At 55.8% G+C, this 25,770-nt stretch overlaps 1 protein-coding gene across 3 annotated transcripts; it reads right to left on the bottom strand.

The window, feature by feature from the left end:
- Positions 1-514: 514 nt before the first annotated feature.
- On the bottom strand, positions 515-21,072 carry SLC6A12 (solute carrier family 6 member 12). 3 transcript variants are annotated; one of them, XM_058656004.1, is made up of 16 exons: positions 20,966-21,072; positions 19,592-19,670; positions 17,450-17,707; positions 12,591-12,725; positions 11,120-11,260; positions 10,341-10,428; positions 8,370-8,502; positions 7,130-7,264; positions 5,153-5,256; positions 4,437-4,561; positions 4,027-4,139; positions 3,443-3,580; positions 2,787-2,889; positions 2,058-2,158; positions 1,648-1,818; positions 515-658 (listed from the first exon to the last, which is right to left on the bottom strand). In XM_058656004.1, the coding sequence occupies exons 3-16, from the start codon at positions 17,661-17,663 to the stop codon at positions 518-520; spliced, it is 1,842 nt and encodes a 613-aa protein (XP_058511987.1). In that variant the 5' UTR covers positions 17,664-17,707; positions 19,592-19,670; positions 20,966-21,072; the 3' UTR covers positions 515-517. The 3 variants fall into 3 exon arrangements, with proteins under 3 accessions (XP_058511987.1, XP_058511989.1, XP_058511988.1); XM_058656006.1 differs by having other exon boundaries at positions 17,568-17,707; positions 20,966-21,005; XM_058656005.1 differs by lacking the exons at positions 19,592-19,670; positions 20,966-21,072 and having other exon boundaries at positions 17,568-17,879.
- Between the last annotated feature and the right edge of the window lie 4,698 nt (positions 21,073-25,770).

Here is a 25,770-nt window from a genome sequence, read left to right as displayed (position 1 = left end):
GAAGCAGGCACCAGCCTGGGGAGGGCTCCTTGCTCCCACTGGACATGACCTCTCCCCGCGACCCTGGGGGGACCGTGTAACTGGGCAGCGGTCGGCCTAGGTGACGGAGACCAGCAGGCGACAGCAGGCAAGCCACACATGGGTGTTGGCTGTGGCGGGAGGGTGAGGCAGCAGGGCCACTGGCCGAAAGACTGTGGAAACCAGGGTAGGACCTGTCCCTGCTGGCTCGGAGAAGCTGAATAATCCTGAGAAAGTCCCTGCATGTTCTGGGCTATGTTGGTGCTGTCAGGGCTGTAGGTCAGAAGCAGGATGACGAGCGGAGCCATCTTGGACGGTCGGGGCAAGGGGCAGCAGAGGGAACCACGAAGTGTGTAGATGGCTGCTTCCGCTGGATGAAGGGATCTGGCTTGTGGGGTGTCTCCAGAGCTTGTCCCTGAGGCTGTGCTTGGGGAACGGGGCTGGCAGCTGTGCCCTGGAGTATAGGGTGTCCCTGACTCACGTGGCCTCTGGCCATGTCCTACAAGCGAGTCTCCTTCACACCAGTGATCAGTCCATCCTTCGCTGGGGACGGTCTGCAGCCCTGGCCGCTGCCACCGTCCAGACACAGCTGTGCTGGCTGTGGCAGGCTGGAGTCAGGGGTGATGAGCTGTCGAAGGCGCTGTGGGGAGACGAGTCAAGAGTGGAGCCTCAGGTATGCTGCCCTGAAAGGCCTACCCAGCCAGAGCCAGGCACACGGGGCACAGCTCCGGGCAACACAAGTTACATAAGTGAACACAGAGGCACTGAACTGCCCACGTGCTGGGCCAAGTGCTGCAGACTGCCCAGGCAACCTTAGATAACACAGTTAACTCTCACGAATGTATCCTTTCCATGGTCTAATCTTACAAAGACTATTACAGGGGCCAGACCGTGGCACAGAAAGTTGGGCCGCACCTATGATGTCAGCATCTCATATGGCTGCCGGTTCAAGTCCCAGGTGCTCCACCTCCGATCCATCTTCCTGCTAATGCACCTGGGAAAGCAGCTGAAGATGACCCAAGTGCTTGGGACCCTGCTCTCTCATGGGAAGCCAGGATGAAGATCCAGGGTCCTGGCTTCAGCCTAACCCAGCCCTGGTTATTATGACCATATGGGAAGTGAAGCAGTGAATGGAAGATATCTCTCTCCCTTTCTGTGTGTGTGTGTGTGTGTCTGTGTCTGTGTGTGTGTGTCCCTCTCTCTGTAGCTCTGCCTTTCTAATAAATAAACATATATTTGGAAATCAAAGAATATAACAGAATATACTTCATGGGACAGTGCCAGACCCAACACAGGGAAGTGATCAACAAATAGTTATTTTTGTGAATCAATGCACAAGGAAGTAATCTCTCTCTCCCTCTCTCTCTCCCTCTCTCTCTCCCTCTCTCTCCTCCCCCTCCCCCATGACTCCTTCTTTACAAATAATTTGTCTTTACAAAGAGACAAGTACAAGCATAACTTTTCAAAAGTGTCTCTGAAAATGAAGTCACCAGACCAACCTTCAAAAATCTTTAGGAGCCCGAGGGGCAACAGAGCTGCCCCCAGAGGGCGAGTGTGGGTGGGCTCCCCAGCCCTGCATCTGACCTCCCTGGGGCCCACCCTTCATGGGGCCTTTTCCTGGCTACCTACCTTCTTGCAGGAGCCCTGGGTCTTGAGGAGGGTGATGATGATGGAGAGTGGGACACAGGCCATGGAGGAGAACGCCAAGAACCAGCCAATGGAGTAACCCCAGGCGGGGTACACATAGACATTGTTATACTGAAGAGGGGTATACTTGCTGAGGGAGAAGAGGAACGTGGCCTGGGGACAGGGTGGGGGGACAGTGCCCGTGAGGTCAGAGGGCACAGATACTACAGGAGCCCAGGGTGGAGGACAGGTGAGTGGCAGGAGGCAGAGGCACAGACCTGGGCAACCAGGCAGAGCGGAGGCGGGGGGCTGGGGGACTATGTGAGAAAGGGAGGGCGTGGAAACTGGAGCAGGCAATGGCTGAGCACGGTTGGCAGCGGGAGGCAGGAGGGGGCAGCTGGGGGAGCACATACCAGGCAGAGCCCAGGGGTTAGGAAGAGCCAGGAGATCTTCACCAGGGGCCACGGCCGGTAGCCAATCATGTCCTCGATGTTGTCATAGAAACGGTCTGCCCCTGGCAGGTGTGGCAAGGGGAGAGTGTAAGAACCCTGGCTTTCTGCTGGTTAGCCAAGGGCTGGGGATGGTGGGGGAACGGACGGACTGCCATGGCCATGAAGGAGGATTCAAGTTCAAGCAGTAAGCCAGCACGTTGCTAAAGCACGTTACAGGAAGCCCCAGAAGGTCCTGGAGACAGGTCAGGAGGCAGCCCAGGTTCTAACAACCCAGGAAAGCCACCTGAGTACGCCAGGGAGACCCCAATTGGAAGGCTGGGAACCTGGACAGGTCTGCCATGGCTCTGCTCATGTGTGCATCAGCTCTGAGCAGAATCAGGCCTATGAAAAGACAAGAGCCACTGACTGAAGGACACCAGATAGGGAGGTGCAGGACAGCCAGAGAGAACAGCCCTTCCTGCTCGCGGCTGCTGCTGCAGCCCTACTGTGTGGTATCATTCCTGCTCTCTGCTCTGAACCTGGGGATACTGGGGCTGAGTCCAACTCTGCACCAGTGGAGCCACAGGGACCTACCAGGGGCTGAGACAGCGGCTCCTGCACCTCCTTGCGCTGTGCTCTTGGCCAAGAGACCCAACATTCCTTCTTGGGCATAAATCCCCTCTCCACCCCTGGTCCCCCACCCCCACTTACCGTACACCCAGCTGATGCACACGACCTCGAACACTGAGAGGAAGAGCAGGCATATGCCACTGCAGGCATAATAATCGAACAGCTGGAAGACATACATCCCGCCCTGCGGACAGGACACGGAGTTGAGACCACAGATGCCCACTGTGGTGCTGCCCTGCCAGGCCGTGCTGTACTTTGCTGCCTTGTGTGCCCAGCACCCCACCGCACCCCCACTTCCGGAAGTTGGCAGCACCTTCCTCTGCCTCTGCTCCCTCTCCTGGCTGCCCTCTTGAGGGTGGGGTGCGGGGAGAAGGCCCACTCATCCACCCGCAGTTGAGAAAGATAAGCCTGATGCTGCAACAGCCACTTTCACATCACAGGAGGAGACCCTGTCTGCCAGTTTACAGGGATGATGGAGGAAGACGGAGCCTTCCCACCAAGGACCTGAGAGCAGCTGGATCTGGCCATGCCTGAAATCTACATCGGTTACTTGATCCAATCTATTCCCTTTGCTGCTCAAGCAAGCAACCTCACATTGGGTTTTCATCCCCTCCAACCACAGGAGATTGGAGTAAACAAGACTGCAAGCAGTCCCTCCCAGGGAGGGAGGTAAAGCTGGGGTCGGTACCATCACCCCTCATTAACAGGAAGAGTGCTTCCTCATGCAGCCCACTCACCTCGGTGACAAGCAGGAGCCCTATCAGGTAACACACCACACTGATAGCCAGGATGAGGAGTTCACGCCTCCCGTTCTTGCGCAACTGCCCGGGGAACATGTCCATGGAGGCTGTCACCAGGCACTCCATGCAGACAAACTGTGGGCCAGGAATGGGCTGGGTGAGAGAGGCTGTGCGGGCACTGCCATCCCCCCCCCCCGCTACCCTGGCCTCCTCTCTTCCCGCACACCCAGGGGTGCAAGGAGGGGCGCAGACAGAAGCAAATGGCTCTTGGCCACCAGGCAGGGAGAACTCCGAGGGGAACTATCTGTTTCCCAGGCTGGGGAGCTGGGGCTGGGCAGCTACAGGAGGTCGGGGGAGGGTGGGGGACAACTTCAGACCTAGACAACACAGCGACAGCCCCTTCTCACAAGACTGTCCCAGGCCTGCGCCACTCAGAACAACCCCAAGCAGAAGTCCTGGATGCCAGAGGAGGACTCAGGTTCGTGGTTAGAGGAAGGGGTGTAACGGAGAAGGTCCCAGCTGCCAGGCTGGACAGAAGCCAGGAGGAGATGCCTGGATAGGCACAGGATGGGGGAATGCACCTGGCTATCCAGCCCGAGGAATATAAGCATGATGAAGAACAAACAGGACCACAGCTGAGACAAGGGCATCATGGTCACGGCCTTGGGGAATGCGATGAAGGCCAGGCCAGGACCTGCCGGAGACACAGCACAGTCTGGTGAGCTTGGGACCTCGTTTCACTAGACTTACAGCAGCCCCACCCCGAGGAACTGTGCATGTGCGCCTGCGTATGCGTGTGCGCACCCAAGCTGGCATGGTTCCCATAGGCAATGGGCTCCCACACACTGTTGCACTCCTTCCTTCCCCTCCCTCACTCACTCACACAGGCAACTGTGGGTCACCCCATCCCATGCCCACCTGGCTCGGGTTCCGGACTCTGCCTCCCCTCCCCAAGGGCCTGACACAGCACAACAGACAGGCAAGCACCCACCTGATTCAGCCACTTCGGAAATGGGCACCCCCTGCTCCTGGGACATGAAGCCCAGGATGGAGAAGACAACAAAGCCGGCCACAAAGCTGGTGGCGCTGTTCAGGAAGCAGAGGGCGATGGAGTCCCTGGGGTTGCAAACAAGAACGGGAAGCAAGGGGCAGGAAGGAGGACGGACAAGGGGAAAAAGAGTGGAAGGACAATGCCAGGGACCCAGGCGCCGGGAGGGGAAGGGAGACAGGAGGGCAAGGAAATAAGGAAGATCCGGTCAGTGAATTGGTATCAGAGTGACAGTTCAGCACTGCCTGACTGGCCAGAGTTGGAGCCTGCCACTCGTGACACCAGCGTCTCCTCTGAGCACGGGTTCCAGTCCCAGCCAGCTCCCTGCTAATACATCTAACAGAGCAGCAGAAGAGGGACCAAGAGCTTGGGTCCCTGTCACCCACGTGGGACACCCACATTGGAGACCTTGATGGAGTTCCAGGCTCTGGGTGTTGGCTTGGCACAGCCCCAGCCATTGTGGCCTTTACAGGGAGTGAATCAGCAGATAGAAAAATCTCTCTATGTCCCTCTGCCTTTCAAATAAATAAGTATTAAAAAAAAAAGGAGGAAAACCTCCCTGATAATCAGCAAGAAAGAGTGACTGTGGGTCCACTCACAGGGAGGCCCACATACCCCTGCACCTGTCCAGCCCAGCCCATTCCAGCAACGGCACATACCGGTAGCAGTTGTTGTGGAACTTGTTGTAGCTTCCCAGGGCCGTCAGGCAGCCCTGGCAGATGGCAAAGGAGAAGAAGATTTGAGTGCCTGCGTCCATCCACACCTACAAAGAAGGAACAGAACGAGTGTGGTCAGAGAGGGCAGGAGGGAGACTCCCAGGACCTGAGCTGGGGAGCCCAGAGTCCCAGAGCCAGTGCCCCACACTGAGGTCAGGCCTTGCCTCAGTCTCCCTCTCCATGGGTTGGGCTGTCCCTGTTCCCAAAGCAACCTTCCCCAGCCAGGCAGCAGGTACACTCGGTCAGCCCCCAACAGGAGTGCTCTACAAACATTCCCTATGAGTGCAGGCAACAAACCAGATTATGGTCCAGAGAAAGGTCAGAACCTGGGTGCAGAGCGGCTTGCCATCCTTCAACTAGCATGTGTCTATGGAGGCAGTCACCACCGGGGACAGAGAAGTCATTTCATTCAAACATAACAAGCACCAGAACTTGAATGTGGGTTCAGAGGAGCCCAAGCAGAGGGCCCTACAAATGGCCCATAACTGAAGTGGGAGCTGGTCAACCTGATTTAAGAATAGCTAACAAGTGGTCACCCAGCAGGTGAAGCTATGACCCAGGACACCAGCATCCCTATAGGTGCGTCCCTACAGGTGCATCCCTACAGGTGCACTGGCTCAAGTCTCAGCCGCCTCACTTCTGATCCAGCTTCCTGTGGACAATTCCTAGCACAGCAGCAGAGGATGGTCCAAGTCCACAGGCCCCTGTATCCAGCTCTTAACAGCCCCTTGGGAAGTGAATTGATGCAGGGAGGATCTCTCCCTCTCTGTAACTCTACCTCGGACATAAATACATCTTTTACATAAATACATACACCAAGGACATAAATGCATCTTTTTAAAAAGTTTATTAAAATAGCAAACTGCTACTCATTGGCCCTCTCAGGTTCTCAGAGATGAAACACACTATAACCCAGTCGCACGGGGACTCTGCAGTCTCTGAGGCAGTGTAACAAAAATCCCACGGCCCCTGACATCCCTCAGCAGGCCAGGGCGTGAGCTGAGCGAGGGCAGGCAGACCCCTCAGCTTCCCCCTACCCCCCGCACCACAACGGTACCTGGCACCTAGCACATGCTTCTGTTGGATGAATGGCTGATAGATGAAAAAAAAACTGGGCAAGCGTTATAGAAAAATCTTTTGTCAAATGAAGTTAACGGCATGGAAACCAATCTAAGTAAAAAAGAGGACATCTGTCTCTTATTTCAACTGCATTAAAATATACACAAGGACCAGGCATTTGACCTAATGGTTAAGAAGCTGATGCCCATGCCAGGTGTGGTGGCCTAGTGCCTAAAGTCCTCGCCTTGCATGCTCCGGGATCCCATTCGAGTGCTGATTCTAATCCTGGTGGCCCGCTTCCCATCCAGCTCCCTGCTTGTGGCCTGGGAAAGCAATGGAGGATGGCCCAAAGCCTTGGGACTCTGCACCCAGGTGGGAGACCTGGAAGAGGCTCCTGGCTCCCGGCTTTGGGATCAGCTCAGCCCTAGCCACCGTGGACACCTACAGAATGAACCGGTGGATGGAGGAGCTCTCTCTCTCACCCTGTCTTTCGCAACTCTGACTTTCAAATAATTCAATAAATCTCAAAAAATGTGCTTCCTTCAGAGCACACAGGCTCAATACTCACTGCCAGATATTTATTACTTATCTGTTATCTATCTATCTATCTATCTATTTATTATTTCTCCCCCTTCTCTCTGTCTCTCCTTCTGAAATAAACACACATATGCATCACCTAAGAAAAAAACTTGGGTAAGAAATGTGTGTGGGGTGGTGGATTACCCAAGATTTATTTAGTTCTTTTTTTTTCCTCCAGATCATCTAATTAGTACCCTGTGGGCACCTGTGACTTTCAACCCTAGGAAAACACAGGAGAAGCAAAGGTGTAGGCGAGGGCAGGGTCGCCAGCCCAGCACCCACCTGGGGGTCCTTGAGGCGCAGCAAATCCGGCTTCAGGTAATAGATGATGCCCTGGTAGGCTCCGGGAAGTGTGACCCCTCGGATCAGCAGGATGACCAGCATGAGGTAGGGGAACGTGGCTGTGAAATAGACAACCTGGGGAAGGGGCGCGTGAGCAGGCCATGGTCACACCCAGTGGCGCCCCTAGTGGCGGCGGCGGCAGCTGGGGGTTACCACAGCCCAGGGCTGGCTGGGGGTGTGTGGACAGGGCACTTTCCACCTCTCCCTCAGCACATTCCACACTGCCCCGGGACTGGGAGATAAGACATCAGCGGGCAGAGGCCGGGAGGGGTGCTTGTGGCGGGGCAACCTTGCAAAACCCAGGTTCAGGTCTCCCTTCAGCCCTCCTGCTGGCAGCTCCCGCAAGGTTACCCAGAGCGGGGGGGGGGGGGGGGGGGGGGGGGGAGGGAGGGTGTCACAGCTACCCAGAACCTGCAGGGACGCTGAGGCAGTATTTTTCCAGGCTTACAGTTGGGGCAGTCCTAAAGCTCGGGGCGTGTAGACACACAAAGGGTGTGTTCACTCTGCCCCAGCAAGCTGGGTTCCTCAGCCAAAGCCCGCTCTGTGCTATTATTGCCACAAGGCCACTTTTATCAGGGCTGTTAGTGCTATGATGACAACACTTCCCAGACCAGACCCTGGACCGGGCTTGGCCGAGCTGTCCGAATGTTTACTCCATCAGAGAAATCACAGCCCCGTCCAGTGTGCCGGCGTGTGGAAAGCACAGACGCGGCGGGGGAGACGGCGCTGACACCTCGAGCTTCCCTCACCACAAACCCCACCCCTGTTCCTTCTGGTCTTGAGCCTCCGCTGTGCCTGGAAATTCACCACCTCAGAGACCTCTGCTCCATCCTAAAAACCGCCTGCTCTGTGTGTCATCAGGCGGCATGCTGACTATGCAACAGGCACACCTCACGGGCACACAGGCAGCAGAGATCCAATTCACTGTCACGCTGATGGCTCACGCAGTGACGAGCTCCAACACAGGGACTTCCCTAGTTCCTGTCTAGGTCTCTTAAAGACACGTGCAGGATGACAGGTGTACCTTGGCTAGAGCCAACGCCTGCCTTCCTATAACATCCCTGCTTCCATCAATCAATCATTCTCTGTCTCTCTCTTCTCTGGGAAGGAGAGGGCTGGGGAGCTCCTGCCCAGCAGTGTCCCCAAGGGCCTCTCACCCCCAGAAGCCAGCATGCCTCACCTTGCCAGTGTACTTGACACCCTTCCAGATGCAGAAGTAGCAGATGACCCAGGCGAGCAGGAGGCATAGGGCCAGCTCCCAGCGCACGGCTCCCAGCTCATGGATGCCCGATGTGATGCCCAGCACCCGTCTCCTGGTGGATTGGGAAGAATTGAGCTCCAGGGGGACTGACTCAGGAAACAACCTGTCTTGTCTTTTAACATACTCAACAACTGGCGCCTCCAGGTGTCCAATTCCAGGGCTTCCCCATAACACCCCGTCCTCACCCTCTAAGCCCTGGTGGTTAGACATGTTCCTGCCATGTCCACATGGACAAGAGTAGAAGCGGACATCTGGGACAACAGCTGAGACATCGCTTGCGATGCCTACACCTCGTATCAGAGAGCCCAGCTCTGGACCTGAGTCCAGCTTCTTGCTAAAGATAGACTCTGGGAGGCTGGCAGTGGTAGCTCCAGTGTTGGGTCCTGCACCCACATGAGAGAGCTTGAGTTCCCGGCTCCTGGGCATTTGAGGAGCAACTGGGCAGATCATAGATCTCTGTCTCTCTGTATTTCCAATAACTTAAATAAATAGAAACCTTTTGGGATCCAAGCGTGGGTGCCAAAAAAAAAAAACCTAAAATGTATGCATATACAAGATTTTCAAAAAGTTCTTGGGCCCTGCGCAGTAGCCTAGTGGCTAAAGTCCTTGCCTTGCATGTGCCAGGATCTCATATGAGTGCCAGTTCTTGTCCCAGAGGCCCCACTTCCCATCCAGCTCCCTGCTTGTGGCCTGGAAAAGCAGTCAAGGACGGCCCAAAGCCTTGGGACCCTGCACACGCGTGGAAGCCCCAGAAGAAGTTCCTGGTTTCAGATCGGCTCAGCTCCAGCCATTGCTGTCACTTGAGGAGTAAATCAGCAGATGGAAGATCTTCCTCTCTGTCTCTCCTCCTCTCTGTATATCTGACTTTCCAATAAAAATAAATAAATCTATTTTTTTTTTAAAAAGTTCTTGTAAAATGCAGAATATGAAAAAACTATGCATGGGTTTTAATTTATTCACACCAAAATAATCTTATATTTTAATTCAATTATCCATGAATTCAGGGCGTAGCCTTAGGCAGTGTGTATGTGGGGGTGAGATGAATCAATATGAGTCTAAGTAGACATGTGTGGCCTTGGGGCATTGGGGAGCTTGGGGCATGTGTGTGGGCTTGGAGCATGTGCGGGCTTGGGGCATGTGCGGGCTTGAGGCATGTGAGTGAAGGCTTGGGGCACTGTGCGGGCTTGGGGGCGTGGGGGGGGCTTGGGGCGTGTGGGGGGCTTGGGGTATGTGTGAGGGCATGTACTTGGGGTGGGGAACTTGGGTATGTGCGAGGGCTTGGGGCATGTGTGCAGGCTTGGGGCATGTGTGGGCTTGGGGCATGTGTGGGCTTGGGGCATGTGTGGGCTTGAGGCATGTGTGGGCTTGGGGCATGTGTGGGCTTGGGGCATTGTGGGCTTGGGGTATGTATGTGTAGGGCTTATGGCATGTGTGTGGGCGTGGGGCATGTGTGTGGGCGTGGGGCATGTGTGGGCTTGGGGCATGTGTGGGCTTGGGGCATGTATGTGTAGGGCTTGTGGCATGTGCAGGCTTGGGGCATGTGTGTGGGCGTGGGGCATGTGTGGGCTTGGGGCATGTGTGTGGGCTTGGGCATGTGTGGGCTTGGGGCATGTGTGTTTGGCCTGGGGCATGTGTGGGCTTGGGCCATGTGTGAAGGTGCAGGTGGGATAAGCACAGCAGATGCAGGAGTGTTCCTTATCCCTAGCAATGTGTGGGATTGGTGAGGGCGTAGGAAGGGAGAAAGTGCTAGAAGCATGCACACAGAACCTTAAACTTGCACCTTGAAGGGCCAAATCTGTACCTCGAATATTCCAACTTGCACAGCCCAGGCACCCAAATGTGCTCTCTTTTGGGTTCCTGAGGCATGCGGCACACAGGCGCAACACTTACTCCCAGAACTCTATGACGGGCGAGGTGAAGTTCTCAGAGGGGCTCACTGTGCTGGCTCCTGAGTGGTTCACAAAGTCCTTGCAGTGCCCTGTTGAGGACAAGGCAGGGCACGAATCAGTTAGGGACGAGCTGGTGGGGGCAAGCTGTCCTCTGGGGGTCCCTGCTCTCCCAGGGGTCAGGCTGGGTTACGCAGGGAGTTCCTGGGACCGAAATATTTTCTACACACACACACACACACAAACACACACACACAGCTGCTCTTGTCCCCAGTGAGTCCAGCTGCTCTAAGGACCACCCTGGCCAACCTCTGGCTAAATCCAGACTTCACACTCACACATCCCCACACAGCACAGCTCATGGACACAGCCCTCCAGCAGACCTGGTCCTGTGCCCTGCCCTGCATAGCACGCACAGGGTAGGCCCCTTCTTCCCAGCAGCCTGCGCAGACCCAAACCTCTCCCACCGCTGTCGTCACTCTGATGTTTATTTCATCCGTCTCTCCGGGCCCTGGGACTTGCAGTCAAGCAGCAGCCCCACCTGCAGCACCTGGCACACAGCAGGTGCCCAGTGGATATTTTTGAAAGGAATGAATGATGATAACCCGTTGTAATTATAGGACACAGTCCCTTTGGGTTCCCCCCAGCCATCCTGGCCTCTCTTAGCAGCTGCTCTAAGGCCCCCACCTAAGGACTGGCTCTGAGCCCTATGACGGGCTTGGCTTTCTGCCACATACTCTTATCATGGACTGGCCAGCGTGGCCCAGCTGAAAGGATGGGTACCTGTGTTCCAGGAATTGGTGCAAGTCGTCCAGGGCAGCTCGGAGGTGAAGGAGCTGAACAGGTAGAAGAGGGCCCAGGCGAGGATGATGATATAGTAGATGTTCAGATAGGATTCAATGACCACAGATGCCAGACCGATGCCTTCAGGGGTTGGTAGCCAAAAGAGAAATCAGATACAGATTCCATATGACTTAGCAACAAAGTCATATGGAAGCTGTGGTTGTAGCTTCCAGAGGGATGGGGCTGCACAGCGCAAACAATTGGGACTCATTTCCAGGGAGAAAAGGTGTTGTCAGCACAGGTTCCAAGTGACAGGATGCTTTTGTAACATATACTTGGATGGACATAAGGAAAAACTCCATCCAAAGTGAGCAAGTGATTCTCCACGGAATGGCATCTCAGTGCCCTTTCTCATGTTTTTGTTGTTTGTTTGTTTTCTAAATCTTATTTTGTATCATAAACATGTATGGCTAGTCAAATGAAAGGAGGTAGGTAGAATCCAAAGGGCCAGATGAAATTCTCCACCTCCCACCCCCACCAGGAACAGCCTCCAGGGCCCCAGGGCAGCACCAATTGGGAGTCAGGGGACTGGCTGATCATGCAGCCTCCTCGGGACACACGTGTTCCTCGGGAGTGGAATCTTCCCACTGTCATTTGGAAAGTAGCAGGTGGCCACGTGGCTGTCAGCCCTGCCACCCACAGAAGAGAAGTTAGCCCACAGAGGCGGGAGGTCGGGGAGGAGCCGGAAGGGCTGCGCCCTCCCCATCCTGGGGGAGCTTCCTGGCTGTGTCCTGTTGTGCGCTGCGGCCAGAGGGCTGCCTGGGGAACCCCTGCGCCCCTGTCTCTGGCAGGGCATGGGCAACTGGGAGGCCAGGTGTGCTTAGACAGCAGCAGCACAGCTGCTGACCCCACATGCACTTCCCTGGAAACCCCTGGGACCGAGGTAGGGCCCAGTGCCCAGCAGGGAGGACCCAAGCTTATTACAGAATATTCTCCCCCAGAAGTAGACCCCTGACTGGGATGAGCTCTACTCTGCCCCAACCCTACACTGTGGCCTCCCTGCTGGACCCCACAGATGCATTGGAAGGCATCTGCATGCAACCAGCCTTACCCTCTGGACTCTCCCGCTTCCCACTGCCACCCTCCCCCCCCCCCCCGGGGATCAGGCCACTCAACTCAAGAGGAGGGGGGGCAAGAACACCCCAACCTATTCACGAACCTCCAAGGGATCAGCTGGAAGTGGGAGTTAACAATGTGCTTTGTCTCCCAAAACTCTGCACCCAGTTAGCTATTTGTAAATCTATATTATTTCCTTTGTGTTTCTTGCTTCCTCTCTGCTTCTATAGACCCACAAGATCTGATTGTGCAATTGACCATCCCTGGGAAGAGAATGGGGTACACACGCCATGTGGCAAATGGGTCAGGAAGGGCAGGGGTCAGGACGAAGAGGAAGAAGAGGAAGAGCACTCACCCTGGAAAAGAGGGCAGATCTTCCTCCAGGCCGTGACACTGCCCTGGCTGGTGTACTGGCCCAGCGCCACCTCCAGGAAGAACACCGGGATGCCACAGCTGAAGAAGAAGATGAAGTAGGGGACGAAGAAGGCTCCTGCAGAGGAGAGGACAAGGGGCTGAGCCCACCCCCAAAGACCCACCCTCCAGCACCCCTATCCTAATCTCCATGCTGGACCTCCCACAGGTCCACAGCAGGCAGGTACAGGCAGGGGACTTTGTGATCTGAGCCAGGCAGATCTGAGACCGAGGAGCCAACCTTAGGTGCTGCTTCGCATGGCCTGCTTTGCAAGGGTAACCCGCACACTTCTGGAACCAAGGCCATGTCCTACACAACTTGATGTGCTTGTGAAACCATCATTCCTAAGACACTTAAGCCAACAAGCAGGCCTTGGAAGTGTAGCTTCCTCATCACCAGGCTCCCAGTTGCCAGAAGGAGGCAGGGCCAAAGAGATCTCAGGCGGGACACCTGACCATGGAGTGGGAAGACCACCCCGAGGCCCACGCCTCGCCCAGCAGTTCTATGCTGCTCCTTGTACAATAGCCCTGAACATTGTTGGGTATGGACGAGGTTGCCAGTATCACCACCCTCACAAAACAGCTTCCCGGGGAAGGGGGGTGTCCCATCATACAGGTGGGGAAACTGAGGCCAAGGCCCTGAGCCTCTGCCATGAAACCCAACCTTCATCACACCTCTGAGCTAAGCCTTCTTACTTGGTCGAGTCATCAGAAAGTACAAAAGTTCAAAAGCACATAGTTCTTTTCAAAAACAAGAGCCTACGTATGTCATACTGGATCATCATGTAAAATGTCTGTCATGAAACTGCTGCTGTGGTATGGTGGATTATGCCGCCACCTGCAAAGCCCACATCCTATATCGGAGCATTAGTTTAAGACCTCACTACTCGTTTCCCATCCAGCTGGGAAAGCAGTGGAAGAGTCCCAGGTGCTTGGGTCCCTGCACCCAAATGGGAGACTTGGAAGGAGCTGCTGGCTTCAGCCCGGACCACTCAACCATTCACATGGGGGAGTGAACCAGCATGTGAAAGCTCATCTCTCTCTTCCCTCTCCCTCACTCCTTCCTCTGTAACTCTGCTTTTCAAATGAATCAATCTCTTATTTAAAATGTATATTGAGAAACTCTTTACCTCTTATATATATATATCCATGACTCATTGTTATCTGAGTCATTTTGTATTACAAGCCAAAATAGATGCCTTTTTACGAGGAAAACAATGATGACCTAAACTACCCTTTGCCAAGCTGTGTAATGTTCCATGCATCACCTGTCCTACCGTATTTCTTCAGGGCCTTGTCACTAGGCATTCTGGTTGCTTCATCAGAAACAGTGCTGCGTGAAGACCACAGCCCACACCTTCGTCATCTGCCTAATTTCCTCCAAAGTCCAAATTCCCAATAGAGTCAAAAGGCACATTTAGAAGAGGGGCTTTGTGTGTAGCAACAAGCACCCCAGTCTTTACGGGTTGCACTGGCATTAACTATGACCTTTCAACACCTTTGTTCCCCTTGGAGAGTGAAGGGCCAGGACCTACATCTTCTAAAACACCCACACACACACACCCCGCCAGGGACCCCCTGAGTCCTGCCTTCGTCCTAACCCCACACCTGCCCTTCTGCCCTCCTCTCAAAGCCTCCCAGAGCTCCCACTTGTGTCACGTTTAAGGTCTAACCTATGCCAGCTGCTCGTGCCCAAACCACAGACAATCTCCAAGCTCACAAAGAATTTCCTGCTGTGGCAGGGGTGGGGTTCTCTTCTAGGGTGAGCCCTTCTTGGGGGGCTGACCCAGCTCAGCAGCTCCTCTGTTTCAAGACCTAAAGGGACCAGTCGCTGTATCATTGGGGGTGTGGTTTCTTTTGAGAGATTTTTCTCTGTAAAACTGTGTTTACTGACAAATAATCAATTTCCCTGCAAATGAGACCAGAGTGATGGCTCAGCGGATTAAGGTGCCACCTAAGACACTGACATCCCCTAGGGGAACCGGTTCAAGTCCCACATACTCCATTTCTGATCTAGCTCCTTGCGGATAATACCGCCACCTCCGTGGAGACTCAGAAGCAGCTCTGGGACTCTGGCCCCATCCTGATCATTGCAGCCATTTGAGGAGTGAACCAGAGAATGGAAGATATCTCTCTCTCTCTCTCTCTCTCTTTCCAAATAGATAAACAATTTTTCAGAAAAAAAATTGCCTGCCCCGCACATTTCGATAAAGACCATCTTTGACTGCTTATCAGGATGTGTGACTAGCTTAAGATAGACCCTGTCACCACAGTATCAGAGCAGCGTCACAGCCTGAGAAACAGTGACCCTTGGGTTAGTCTGTGATGCCCTGTTCCCACTTCAGTCTGTTCCTAGACTGTCAGAAGCCAAGAAACTCATTCCTGCCCTCGCTCTCCCACCTGCCTCGATTCCCAAGGACCAGTATCCCCCAGACGGGGAGCCCAGGCTGCTCCATTTCCTCTTGTGGCAAAGGAAAGTGTGAGAAGACACAGGGATGGCAGTGTGTCTTTCCTGAGGACACAGAGTCCTCAACACCCACGGCACTGGCTCTTGTTGGCTCAACCCATCACAGAGTGAAAAACACTTGGACGAGAAGTACGCCTGTACCAACGCAATAGACTCTGCCACCCTTCTCTCCGGACAGTCCAGGATCACTACCAGAGCTAGCATTGACACGGAGAGGTGACTCAGAGGAGACAAAGGTGACAACTGTCGGGCCCAGCGGCAGCTGAGATGCCCACACCCACATGGGAATGCCTGGGTTTGGTACCTGACTCCAGATCCTGGTTGGAGCTTCCTGCTAATACAAACTCCTGCTACCCGGGGACCACTGTAGGCACTTGGGGAAGGAACCATTAAATAGGAAAACCCACTTTGTCTCTCAGATAAAGTTAAAACAAGATGTTACAAAAAGAGAAAGAGATGGCAGGTGGGACAGAGACAAGGTTGGTACCAGAGCCTGAGGCCCAGCTCAGGTGGGGAAGTGGCAGATGGACAGACCAGGGTCCCTTCTTCACTGCCAGGGTAGTGCTAAACAGACACTAGACTGGGGTGCCAGCAGCCTGGATGTCCAACACACCCCTGCCCCCAGCCTGACCTATTCTTTTTTTTTTTAATTTGTTTTCTTTTTATTTGAAAGTCAGATATACAGAGAAGAGGAGAGACAGACAGGAAGATACTCCATCCGCTGATTCACTCTCCAAGTGGCCGCAACGGCCAGAGCTAAGCCGATCCGAAGTCAAGAGTCAGGAGCTTCTTCCCCGTCTCCCATGCGCGTGCAGGGTCCCAAGGCTTTGGGCCATCCTCGACTGCATTCCCAGGCCATAAGCAGAGAGCTGAATGGGAAGTGGGGCCGCTGGGATTAGAACCGGCGCCCATATGGGATCCTGGCACATGCAAGGCAAGGACTTCAGCTGCTAGGCTACCTCACCAGGCCCTCCCCTTCTTTTTTAAAAAGGCAAATTTACACAGAGAGAGAGATCTTCCACCTGCCAGTTCATTCCCCAGATGACTACAAATGGTTGAGAGTGGGCCAGCCTAAAGCCAGAAGCTAGGAGCTCCTTCTAGGTCTCTCACAGCAGTGCAGGGACCCAAACACTTGGTCCATCTTCCACTGCTTTCCCAGGCTAGAGTTGGGCTAATCCAAAGCCAGGAACTTCTTCCGGGTCTCCCACACAGGTGGAGGAGTCCAAGGACTTCATTCAACCTTTGCTGCTTTCCCAGGCCAAAGGCAGATAGCTGGATCAAAAGTGGAGCAGCTGGGACTCAAACCAGTGCCCCTATGGGATGCCGCTGCTATACACAGACGATTAGCTTGCTGAGCCACTGTGCTGGCCCCAACCTGGACCTTCTAATCGCATCCCCTAATCTCCACGTCTGCATCAGTCTCCTACTTCCAGTCTCAGCACCACGGTTCCTAGCTACCTTAGGAACCTCATCTTGACACCTTGTAGCCACTCATTTCAGGCAGTCGAAACCCAGGCAGAGCTTGTGCACTCAGATGTAAGTAGCATCCAGAGAGAATTTTCTAAACAGCAGCTAGTTCTCAAAGGGAAAGTGTTCTTAATACTTATCACCTTCATTTCCACCTAAGATTCAAAAACAAAAAAAAAAGATCGATGACCAAGCACATCAGCCTGGATGATTCTGCTTCTAGGAGACTTTCTGTCTACCAGGCAGCAGCAGGTGGATGGAAGGCGGGGAGTAAGAGGCCCGTGACACTGAGCATTGCTCTCTGCTGAGCGGAGGGTGGCGATGGTGTGCACGGCTTTGTGCAGGACACACCCTCCAGACTCATGGCTCTGCCCACTTTTTTTCTACCTGCATCATCATCCTCATCAAGTACGTTTCTTTCACTTGAAGAGTCATTTCTCAGATCAACCATTCTTCCTGGTTGCCATGGCACCTGGAAGCTCTGTCCCCACCACTGTCATTTCCCTCCAGCCACTGGGCCTGTTGCAAACTGGCCCACTCCACTGGACCTTCTCCCCTTGGCCTCTGCACTCTGTTCCCGATCCTAAGCCCAGCCTTAGTTTTCTTTCTCAAACTAAGTACAGACTTTTAAAAAGGAGGGGGGCGGGGCGCGGTTCTGTTCATCCCACCATTCCCACTTCACCCTGGGAAGAGCGAATGTCCCCCGCTCTGCTAAGGGGACCCTCGACGTGAGGCTGGGACCTGCAGGCTCCAGCTAGCTGCTCCAGCATCTGCCCGCCTTCTGCTCCAGCACCACGCTGCCCGGAAAGGCAGGGCACAGGCACTGGGGCACAGCTCGCCCCGCCACGCCTACCTCCAAGTGAACTCACCACCTCCGTTTTTGTAGCAGAGATAAGGAAACCTCCAGACATTGCCCAGCCCAATGATCTCCCCGGCCACTGACAGCACAAACTCCATCTTGTTGGTCCATTGGCCCCGATCTTTCACCTGGTCCTCGCCTTCCTGGTCCAAGTTCTCGCCCTCCTCCGGGAACCAGGAGACCACGGGAGGCACATCCTCGTGGACAGCCAGCTTTGTGTCCATGACCACAGAATGGACTAGGAGGCCCCCGTGGGGAGGGGTGGAGCCTGGGAGGGGGAGGGGGAGAGGGAGGAGCTGTAACCCCCATGTGCCCACCCCAGGGGCCTTCCTTCCCGCCTTACTGTTTGCCACAGCGACACTGCTTTTTCTCCCCAACGCCATCCTTGGCCGCGCAGACGGCAAAGTTACACCCGGCCTTCCCAACTCCGCAGCAAACAGGGAGCCGTCTCAGCTTTTGAAAAAGGGAATTTTTATTTGAAAGACAAAGGAACAGAGAGAGGGAGAGAGAGAGAGAGAGAGAGAGAGAGAGATCTTCCCTCGGCTGGTTCACCCCCAAATGGCTGCCAGGGTTGGACCAAGGTGACCCCAGAGTCTGGAAGTCCAGCTGGATCTTCCACGTGGGTGCCAGGAGTCCCAGGACTCAAGCCGTCTTCTGCTGCTTGCCCAGGCACGTTAGCAGGGAGCTAGATCAGGAGCAGAATAGCTGAGACATCCCAAAGCCGGTCCCTGCTGATTTTTCAGATGAAAAAAATCCGGCCCTGACAGTTGAAATGATGGGGCATTACATCAAATCTCCCTTGAGCTGCAGGTCAAAGGGGTCAAAGGTCAGTGCAGGTGCTTGGGGGGGGGGGGGTCAAAGGACCTCTGTTGGTCAATTGTGTACTCAGCCCTGTCTGGGGCCATCGATCCAATCAGGGTAAATACAGCAGCCAGGAGCCCTGATGTTTCGTTGGCAGGGGAGAAGTCAGGGTCTCCGGACAAGGTCACATGGGCACTAGGCTGGGCATCAGGTCAGGCCAAGGGCCTTTGAAGGAAGCCGGGTTCCTTCGCTCTCGGCTGCCTGTGTCCTGAGGAGAGATGTCTCCAACCCAGCCCCCACTCCATGATGACCAAATGACACAGGGTCCCTCCAGAGGAGGAGTGGCACATAGGCTCAGATCGGTTCCTGCCCACTGTCCTCCTATGGGCTAAGATTCCCTGGACTTCTGAGGAAAGCAACATGGGTTCCTCACCTATACCCTGTTCACCCTTGTGTGTTTGTCAGTTGCCAGGAGAAAGCGTGGCCAGTCTTTGCCTTCCCCATGCCCTGCATGCAAACTTGCAGCCCAAAGGCCACCTCTGCCAGGCTGTCCAAGTGCCCAGCTGTGCTGTCCTCACCTGCAGGGAATGCTGGGGGCCATGGAAGGGACCAAGCCTAGCAGGCCCCTCTGAAGACACAAGCCTTCTCTTTATGAGCAGAGTCTCTGTTTACTTGTGCGTCCTTTTAACCCAGGCAGCAGCCCAAGCCCCAGTTGGGTAGGAAGGCATGGGCAGGACTCATTGGAGGTGGTGGAAATTTTTGAAGGTGATCTGGAGTGTGCAGCTTATCCCAGGAAAAGAGAGCGCGTCCACCCATGTGGGATTCCCATAGAGGGACACGCCTGGTGGCTGCTCTGGCCAGCTCAGGTTGCCAGGGAAGACAATGTACATAGTCACATAAGGTAGGCAGCAAAGGTCTTGCTCCTCAGAGGCAACAGAGAAGCAGAGGGATAAAGGGAAAGAAGGGGAACCCCGGGCTGGAAGACCCAGAGCCTCAAGTTAAACAGGGAGAGGTCTGAGCTCGGGGGAGCAGCTAGAGACCCCTGAAGCCCCATGTGTAGCTACTGCTACAAAATCAAGAGCTCTCTTGGCCAGGAGCCCTGAACCGTTGGCAGACATGAGCACCAGACAGGAAGCCTGCGTTCCAGGCCAGACCTCACTCATGATTAACCAGAAGAACAGGCGATCATAGTTAGCATGTGAGCAAGCACCACACTGGAAACACACAATCCTGCAGAGACTCCGAGCCTCTGGAACGGCTGTCCCCTTCAGTTCCACCATCGATGTGAAAGACGGAAGGCCAGTCCCCCACAGCCAGCAGGTGCACACGGGGAATCCGGGACTCGACTCACCGAGATGACAAAGGGTGGAACTGGGTCTGGCTGTGCGACTTCAAGACACGCCCACGTGCCTTCTGAACCTCACTTGTCCCTGCAAGATAGGATGCCTCATGCTGAATTAGTGATAACGGCGGGGGGGAGGGGTGCCAAGGGAGGGACAGCAGAAGGAGAGACAGCCAGGGTCCCATAGATACCTGCCCTTCTCTGGTCCAGCCAGGAGCCAAGCATAACAACCCCCACGGAAGAGGCAGGGGTCCCATGAGGCATCTTTTTTTAACAACGAGCTACCAGGGTTAAGGGAGGAGCATAACCCGTGGGCAAACATGAAAATCCGGAAGGGCAGAAGGCAACCAATGCCTGAAAGGGAAAGCTGGCGCAGAGCCACAGTGCCTCCAGGGAAACTGGCTCCACTGGCAGCAGGAGGGACTCAAGTCAGACTCAGGAAGAAACATGCCAGGAATGCCAGACATCAACACGAGCTGTCCACATCTCCGCAGGTGACTCTTAGAAGCCAAAGCAACAGCATTCACCAGCCCAAGGTGCCCATCCGCTGGGCATCTTGGAACAACGGTGCCATCCTCTGTCCAGCTGCCTTCTAGGGCTCTACTTCCCCTGGGGCCACCCAGCTCCATCACAGCCCTCCACGCCCTCCCCCAGCCCCACACAGCCCCTACTATCTGGTCCCCAGGCAGCATACGTGCCTTGCTAACCTGAGCAGGTGCATGGGAGCCAAAGGCTGGCCCTCACCCACACATCAGTGCCTTCCAGAAGCAAAGATATCCCACTGGCCTCGACTTCTGGAAACGAACAAGTACAAGATCAGCTAAGTTTCCAAGCGCTGAACATGCGGACAGAAGCCTGGCCAGGGAGGCCAGCAGAGGAGATGAGGACTCTGAAGGGACTGCTGGCAGTGCCCAGCAGCCCCTGGCTTCAGCCCACACCCACATACCACACACACAGGTGCCAGTCCCCGTCACGTCCTTCTGCACACACATACCTGTGTGCATGGCAGCAAACCCACCCTCATACCCTGTAGGCAGCCCACGCCTTGCCCCAGCAGCCACATGGCAGTCCTCCTGCCCGGGCACATGCTCACCCATGCCTGATCCCCACCCATGGCCACTCAGCGGAGACCCTGGCTTCCACCAGGCAAGGAGCGACAGGGCAAGAGGGACAGGGCAAGAGGTTGCTATAGCTCACTGCAGTTCCTACAGGTTCCTCTGCCCACTCTCCCTTCCCATCTCGCCAGCCTCCTCTACTTACCACCCTTGGCTAGTTCCCCTTCAGGAATCATTCCCACCTCACAGCTTTGACTCTCAACCACTCCTGACTTGTGACAGGGGAGGGGACCCACAGGGATCCTCGCTAGTATCCACTGGGACTTACCTGCTTGGCTCTCAGCCCCCGGTCCCAGCCTGAGCCAGCTCCCCAGTCCCCAGAATCAAGCTCTTGTGGTCAGCTGAGCCCCATGCGTCAGGCCTCTGGGGGGGGGGGTGCGGGTCGCAAGGAGGCAGCTTCCGGGAGTGCCAAGGGATACCAGAGCCGAAAGGGAAGCTGCCCCCACCTTCACCCACCCTGCTCCCCTACCTTCACCCACCCTGCTCCCCGCCGCTGGAGTTCCATCCCAGCTGTCCCACAGAAGGCAGATGCGTGTGAAATGAAGATACAGAAACAACACAAGGGAGTGAGGCCAAAAGTTTGTGAACCAGGATTACAACAGCCCAACTTCCTAAAGCCAAATCCTCCAGGCCAGTGCCACAGCCACCCCCCACTCCCACCTGGGGCGCCCCCAGCCCCTCCAGACCTGTGCTGCCTCAGTGCCATCACCCCATCATCCTGAGATCACCCCCCCTCCAAGGCCAGCAGCCTGCTGGCTCCCTGGAGCAGGCAGGAGCAAGCAGCTACATCCTGACCCCATCTCCCCACTTCTGAACTCCTGCCCCTGGCCCCCTCCCGGTGACTCCCTCTTAGGGAACAGCAGGGCAAGGCACAGTCCCTCTTACCAGAGCAGGAGGAGGACGGGAGACACCAACTACTGGCTGACTGGAGACTGAACCACAGGAGGGGAGGTGGCCTCCGCCGGGCCGGGGCAGGGGCGGAGAGTGAATCACCCTGGAGTTTTCCACCGGGCACCTGCTCTCTGGCTCCCAGGCACGGCTGCTAGTCTTTCACAACCACTGCCTTTCTTCTCCCGGGGGTGGGGGGACTCGTAGGGCAAGAGCGGGGAGGTCCAACAGAGAGACGGCCCCTAGGGGCAACACGCCTCGCTTGTAGTTCCTGGGCAAGAAGGGAGCCTCAGTTTCCCAATCTGTACCAGGTGGACAACAGTACCTACTCCGCAGGGGTGCGATGGGGGTTAAAAGTCAGTGCGAGAAGTGGCTTACGGTGTCATCGGGAGGGGGCTGCACCACGTGCGCTCTGGGCGCTGGGCTGGCACGCTGCGCGGCCGGTCCCGGGTGCAAGCCGCGCGTCTCCTTCCAGAGCAAGCGGAGGCTTTTGCAGCACCAGGTGGCGTGGAGGGAGGGGAAGCTGCAGAGAAGGGGAAATTTCCCTTCGCGCGCGCTTCCTCTTTGGGCCCTCGCAGCCTCCCGGCGGGGGCGGACTGCGGGGCAAGCACCCCACCCGTGGCTGTAGTTTTCCACTGGGCGGGCGCTCCCAGCCGGCGCTGCGCCGCCCCTCTGGGCTCAGCGCAGGGCGGCTCAGCTCGCCCGGAGCAGAAGGCGGCCCGAGCCTCCAGTGCAGAAGTCACTCAACTCCAGGAAACGGTCACGTTTGCGGCTGCTCCGGAGCAAAATACCCAGGTTCCAGACTGCCGCCATCTCTCTCATCTCTATGTTACCACCACCACCAAGGAGCAGAGTTGGATCTTTGGCCCCTCACCCACCGCCACTGTGCCAAAAAAGGTTTCTGTTTGCCACCGTCTCGGGCCTTCAGCTTGAGTCCTCCCTTATCTGAAGTGCCCCCCTCCCTGCCCGACCCCTCATCCCCAACACTCACGTGGAGTCGGGGGTGGGGGCGTGGCGGGGTGGTCCCTCTTTGCAAAAGGTAGGACTCCTGGGAGAAGTCTCCATCATCCTGGGCTGTCATTGTCCGGGGAGGAGTCCAGAGTAGCAGTCAAGTATGCTGAATCAGTCATCTTGTTGCAGGAAGGACCAGCGCACCCCTCCAGGATCCCCCTCACCAGCCACATCTTCTAGTCCTCTGCATGCTCTTAGGGGACCTGTGCCGCCCTCGCATGGAGCATCCTGTCGCTCCAGGGAGCCTTGGGGTGCAGGAATTCCTAGTCCTGCTTTGCAGGTAAGATGACGCTAGGTGATTTGTCCCTGGGCCGTGCACCAGCAGCTGATAAGAGCTGATGTGGGAGCCTGGGTGCCCACACGGGTTTTGTTCCTTCTACTGCAGCATGTTGCCAGGCGTGTGGTGAATACCTCCGGGCTACAGGTCTCATTGGCCTCTAGCTCTGTCAACAGCTTCGGAGCCATCAATGTCCGTTAGATGGATGGATAGGCAGATGGAAAAAATGGATGGGCGGGCGGGGTGGGGTGGATGGATGGATGAGTGGGTGCATGGATGAGTGGGTAGATAAGTGGGTGGGTGGATGAGTGGGTTTTACCTGGAGAACCAAGACATTACCAAGGGCATGGAGGACACGAGCCTGTCACCCCTGGAGAGCACTGCTGTGCTAAGCAGGACCTTTAGGCCACAGGAGGCAGGAAAATATAAGAACACCTCTGTCTTTCCTCTGACAGCCTCCCTCCTAGGCCCTAGAACTGTCTCGCACTCTCTCTGAATTTCTCCCGGGCTTTCATGTCTCACCGGCAGCCTCATGTGCTGGGGCTGGAGTCAGTCTGAGCTGTGTTCGTGCCCAGCAAAGCTGCCCTACCCCTAAGCCCTTTACTAAACTCTGGTGCCAGTGTGATGTGAGTGGCACTACACCCGTTTCACATCAGAGGGAATGCAATGTCAGAGAGAGTCACCTGCCCAAACTCACCCAGCTGGAAGTGAGAGGGTTCAGATCCCAGCCAGGACGGCGAGCCTCCATGCCAACAGCAGGCAAAGGGGGACTGTGGACACATGTGCTCCTGTGCCTGAAGATAACGAGGTCCTGTGCGCATGCCCACACATGTCTGCTGGGTGGCTTGTGGGCAGACTTTCGGTTCTTGTGGTCCAGCAGAACCCCGGCCACCTGCACCGCCCAACCATCACCAGCCCCAAGGTTGCCCTGCCTCCCTTGTTTTTCCCGCAGAGCTTGCCTCAGGATGAGAGAGGCCCCTCACCCCTCAGCCAGTGTCAAGTTCAAACCAGCCCACCCCAGCTTGTCCGGAGCCAGCAGGTGTTCCTGCAGCCCCCATCCTGAGCAGCCCTGGCAGGAGTCACTCCCCAAGCCACAGCTCCGCTCGGCCAATGGCCTCAACCCCCTTTGGCCCTGCATGATGGGATGACCCTCAGGTGAGCCCTCCTGCACCGCGGTGGGTACAGGGCACAGGGCCAGCCAGCATCACCTGTTTCAATCAGGCATTCCAAGAGTTTCCATTAGGACAAACAGCTGGCTGAAGGCCCATCTCAACCAGTGCCAAAGTCCCGAGCCTTGGGCACCAGGCCGATTCCACACTGCCTCATACCACAAGCGGCTCTAGTGGGTCAGTCACCATCCCGGGGCTGTGTCCTCCTGCCGCTTGGGTGAGATGGGTAGACAGTCAGCTGCCAGGGGACTTCAAGATGCTCAGAAAAAACTGAAGTCTATTGTGGTGCAAAAATTTTCCAAGATCCCACCTACATAGGAGCTCGTGAAAATGTACAGCATGAAACACAGGTGCATAGATTTCCTTTTCCTTGTTTTTTATCCCTCCAAACTAAACTTGCCTTTCAGCTCCTTGCATTGCCCTCAGGACAATGCAAGGAGACTGCCTTTTCTCAGCTGCTGAGCCAAGCTGCTCCCAGCACTCTGCTCTTGTCTTTGGCCACTTCTGTCACATTTTGCTGTATGAGAAATTAAGCCTGGGACCAGCGCTGTGGCACAGTAGGTTGCAACTCCACCTGTGGTGCTGCCATGATTCGAGTCCTGACTGTCCTCCCTCCTAATGCGCCCAAGAAAGCAGCAGAGGACGGCCCAAAGCCTTGGACCACTGCACCCCCACGGGAGATCCAGAAGAAGCTCCTGGCTTCAGACAGGCCCGGCCGTGGCTGTTGCAGCCATTCGGGGGTGAACCTGAGAATAGAAGATCTCTCTCCTCTGTCTCTGATTGTCCCATTTTTTCTGCAACTCTGCCTTTTGAATGAAAAAAAATTTTTTTGATCTTCCATTGGCTAATTGATCTTCTAAGTGGCTGCAATGGCTGGAGCTGAGCCAATCCAAAGCCAGGAGCCAGGAGCTTCCTCCAAGTCTCCCTCACAGGTGCAGGGTCCCAAGGCTTTGGGCCGTCCTTGATTGCTTTCCACAAGCAGGGAGCTGGATGGGAAGTGGAGCTGCCTGGACATGAACTGGCGCTCATATGAGATCCCGGCACATGCAAGGCAAGGACTTTAGCCACTAGGCTATCGTGCCGGGCCCATCGAGTAACAATTTTAAAACCAATGGGGCCAAGCAGACAGCACGGGCAAAGCCTGGCACCACACACTGGGTGTTCTGACAACATGGCCAGGACTCACCTCCAGCACCTATCTCCAGAGTAAGCCTGGCACACTGCGGGAAGGCCCAACTCGACCCTCTCCAGGAAGTCGTGAAGGCCCACGCATGGTGGAGCCGCCATGGACCCTCCTCCAGCAGCCAGAAATCAGAGCTGCCGACTGGCAAAGGCCTCAGTGCAGAGGCGGCCCTGGCAGTGGAGCGATGCTAGTGGCAGTGCCCCCTCGTGGCCACATCCGGTAGTGACCGCGCCCAGCGTCCCAAGGCAAACCTGAAGAGGGAGGCGGGCCTGAGCAAGCGGGCTCCCTCTGCTGGCAGATCCTGGGTACTGCCGCCTCCTCAGCCCCGGACCTCTGAGGAGCCAGCGCTGTGATTTGGGCAAGGTGAGGACCACGAAGAAAATGCACCGCACGAAGATTCCAATTGTCCTTTCCTTTAGCCAGAGCCTGGGTCTCCTCCGTTCTTGCCTTCTTATTTCACGGAGCATAGGAGGACGCGCGAGAGAGTGAAGGCTGCTGGCAAGGCTGTGGCCTGGAGAACTCCGCAAAGGGAGCAGGAAGGGCAT

Source organism: Ochotona princeps, chromosome 27 (genome assembly GCF_030435755.1).
Source record: "Ochotona princeps isolate mOchPri1 chromosome 27, mOchPri1.hap1, whole genome shotgun sequence".
Taxonomy (NCBI): domain Eukaryota; kingdom Metazoa; phylum Chordata; class Mammalia; order Lagomorpha; family Ochotonidae; genus Ochotona; species Ochotona princeps.
This window is presented reverse-complemented; position numbering and strand designations above follow the sequence as displayed.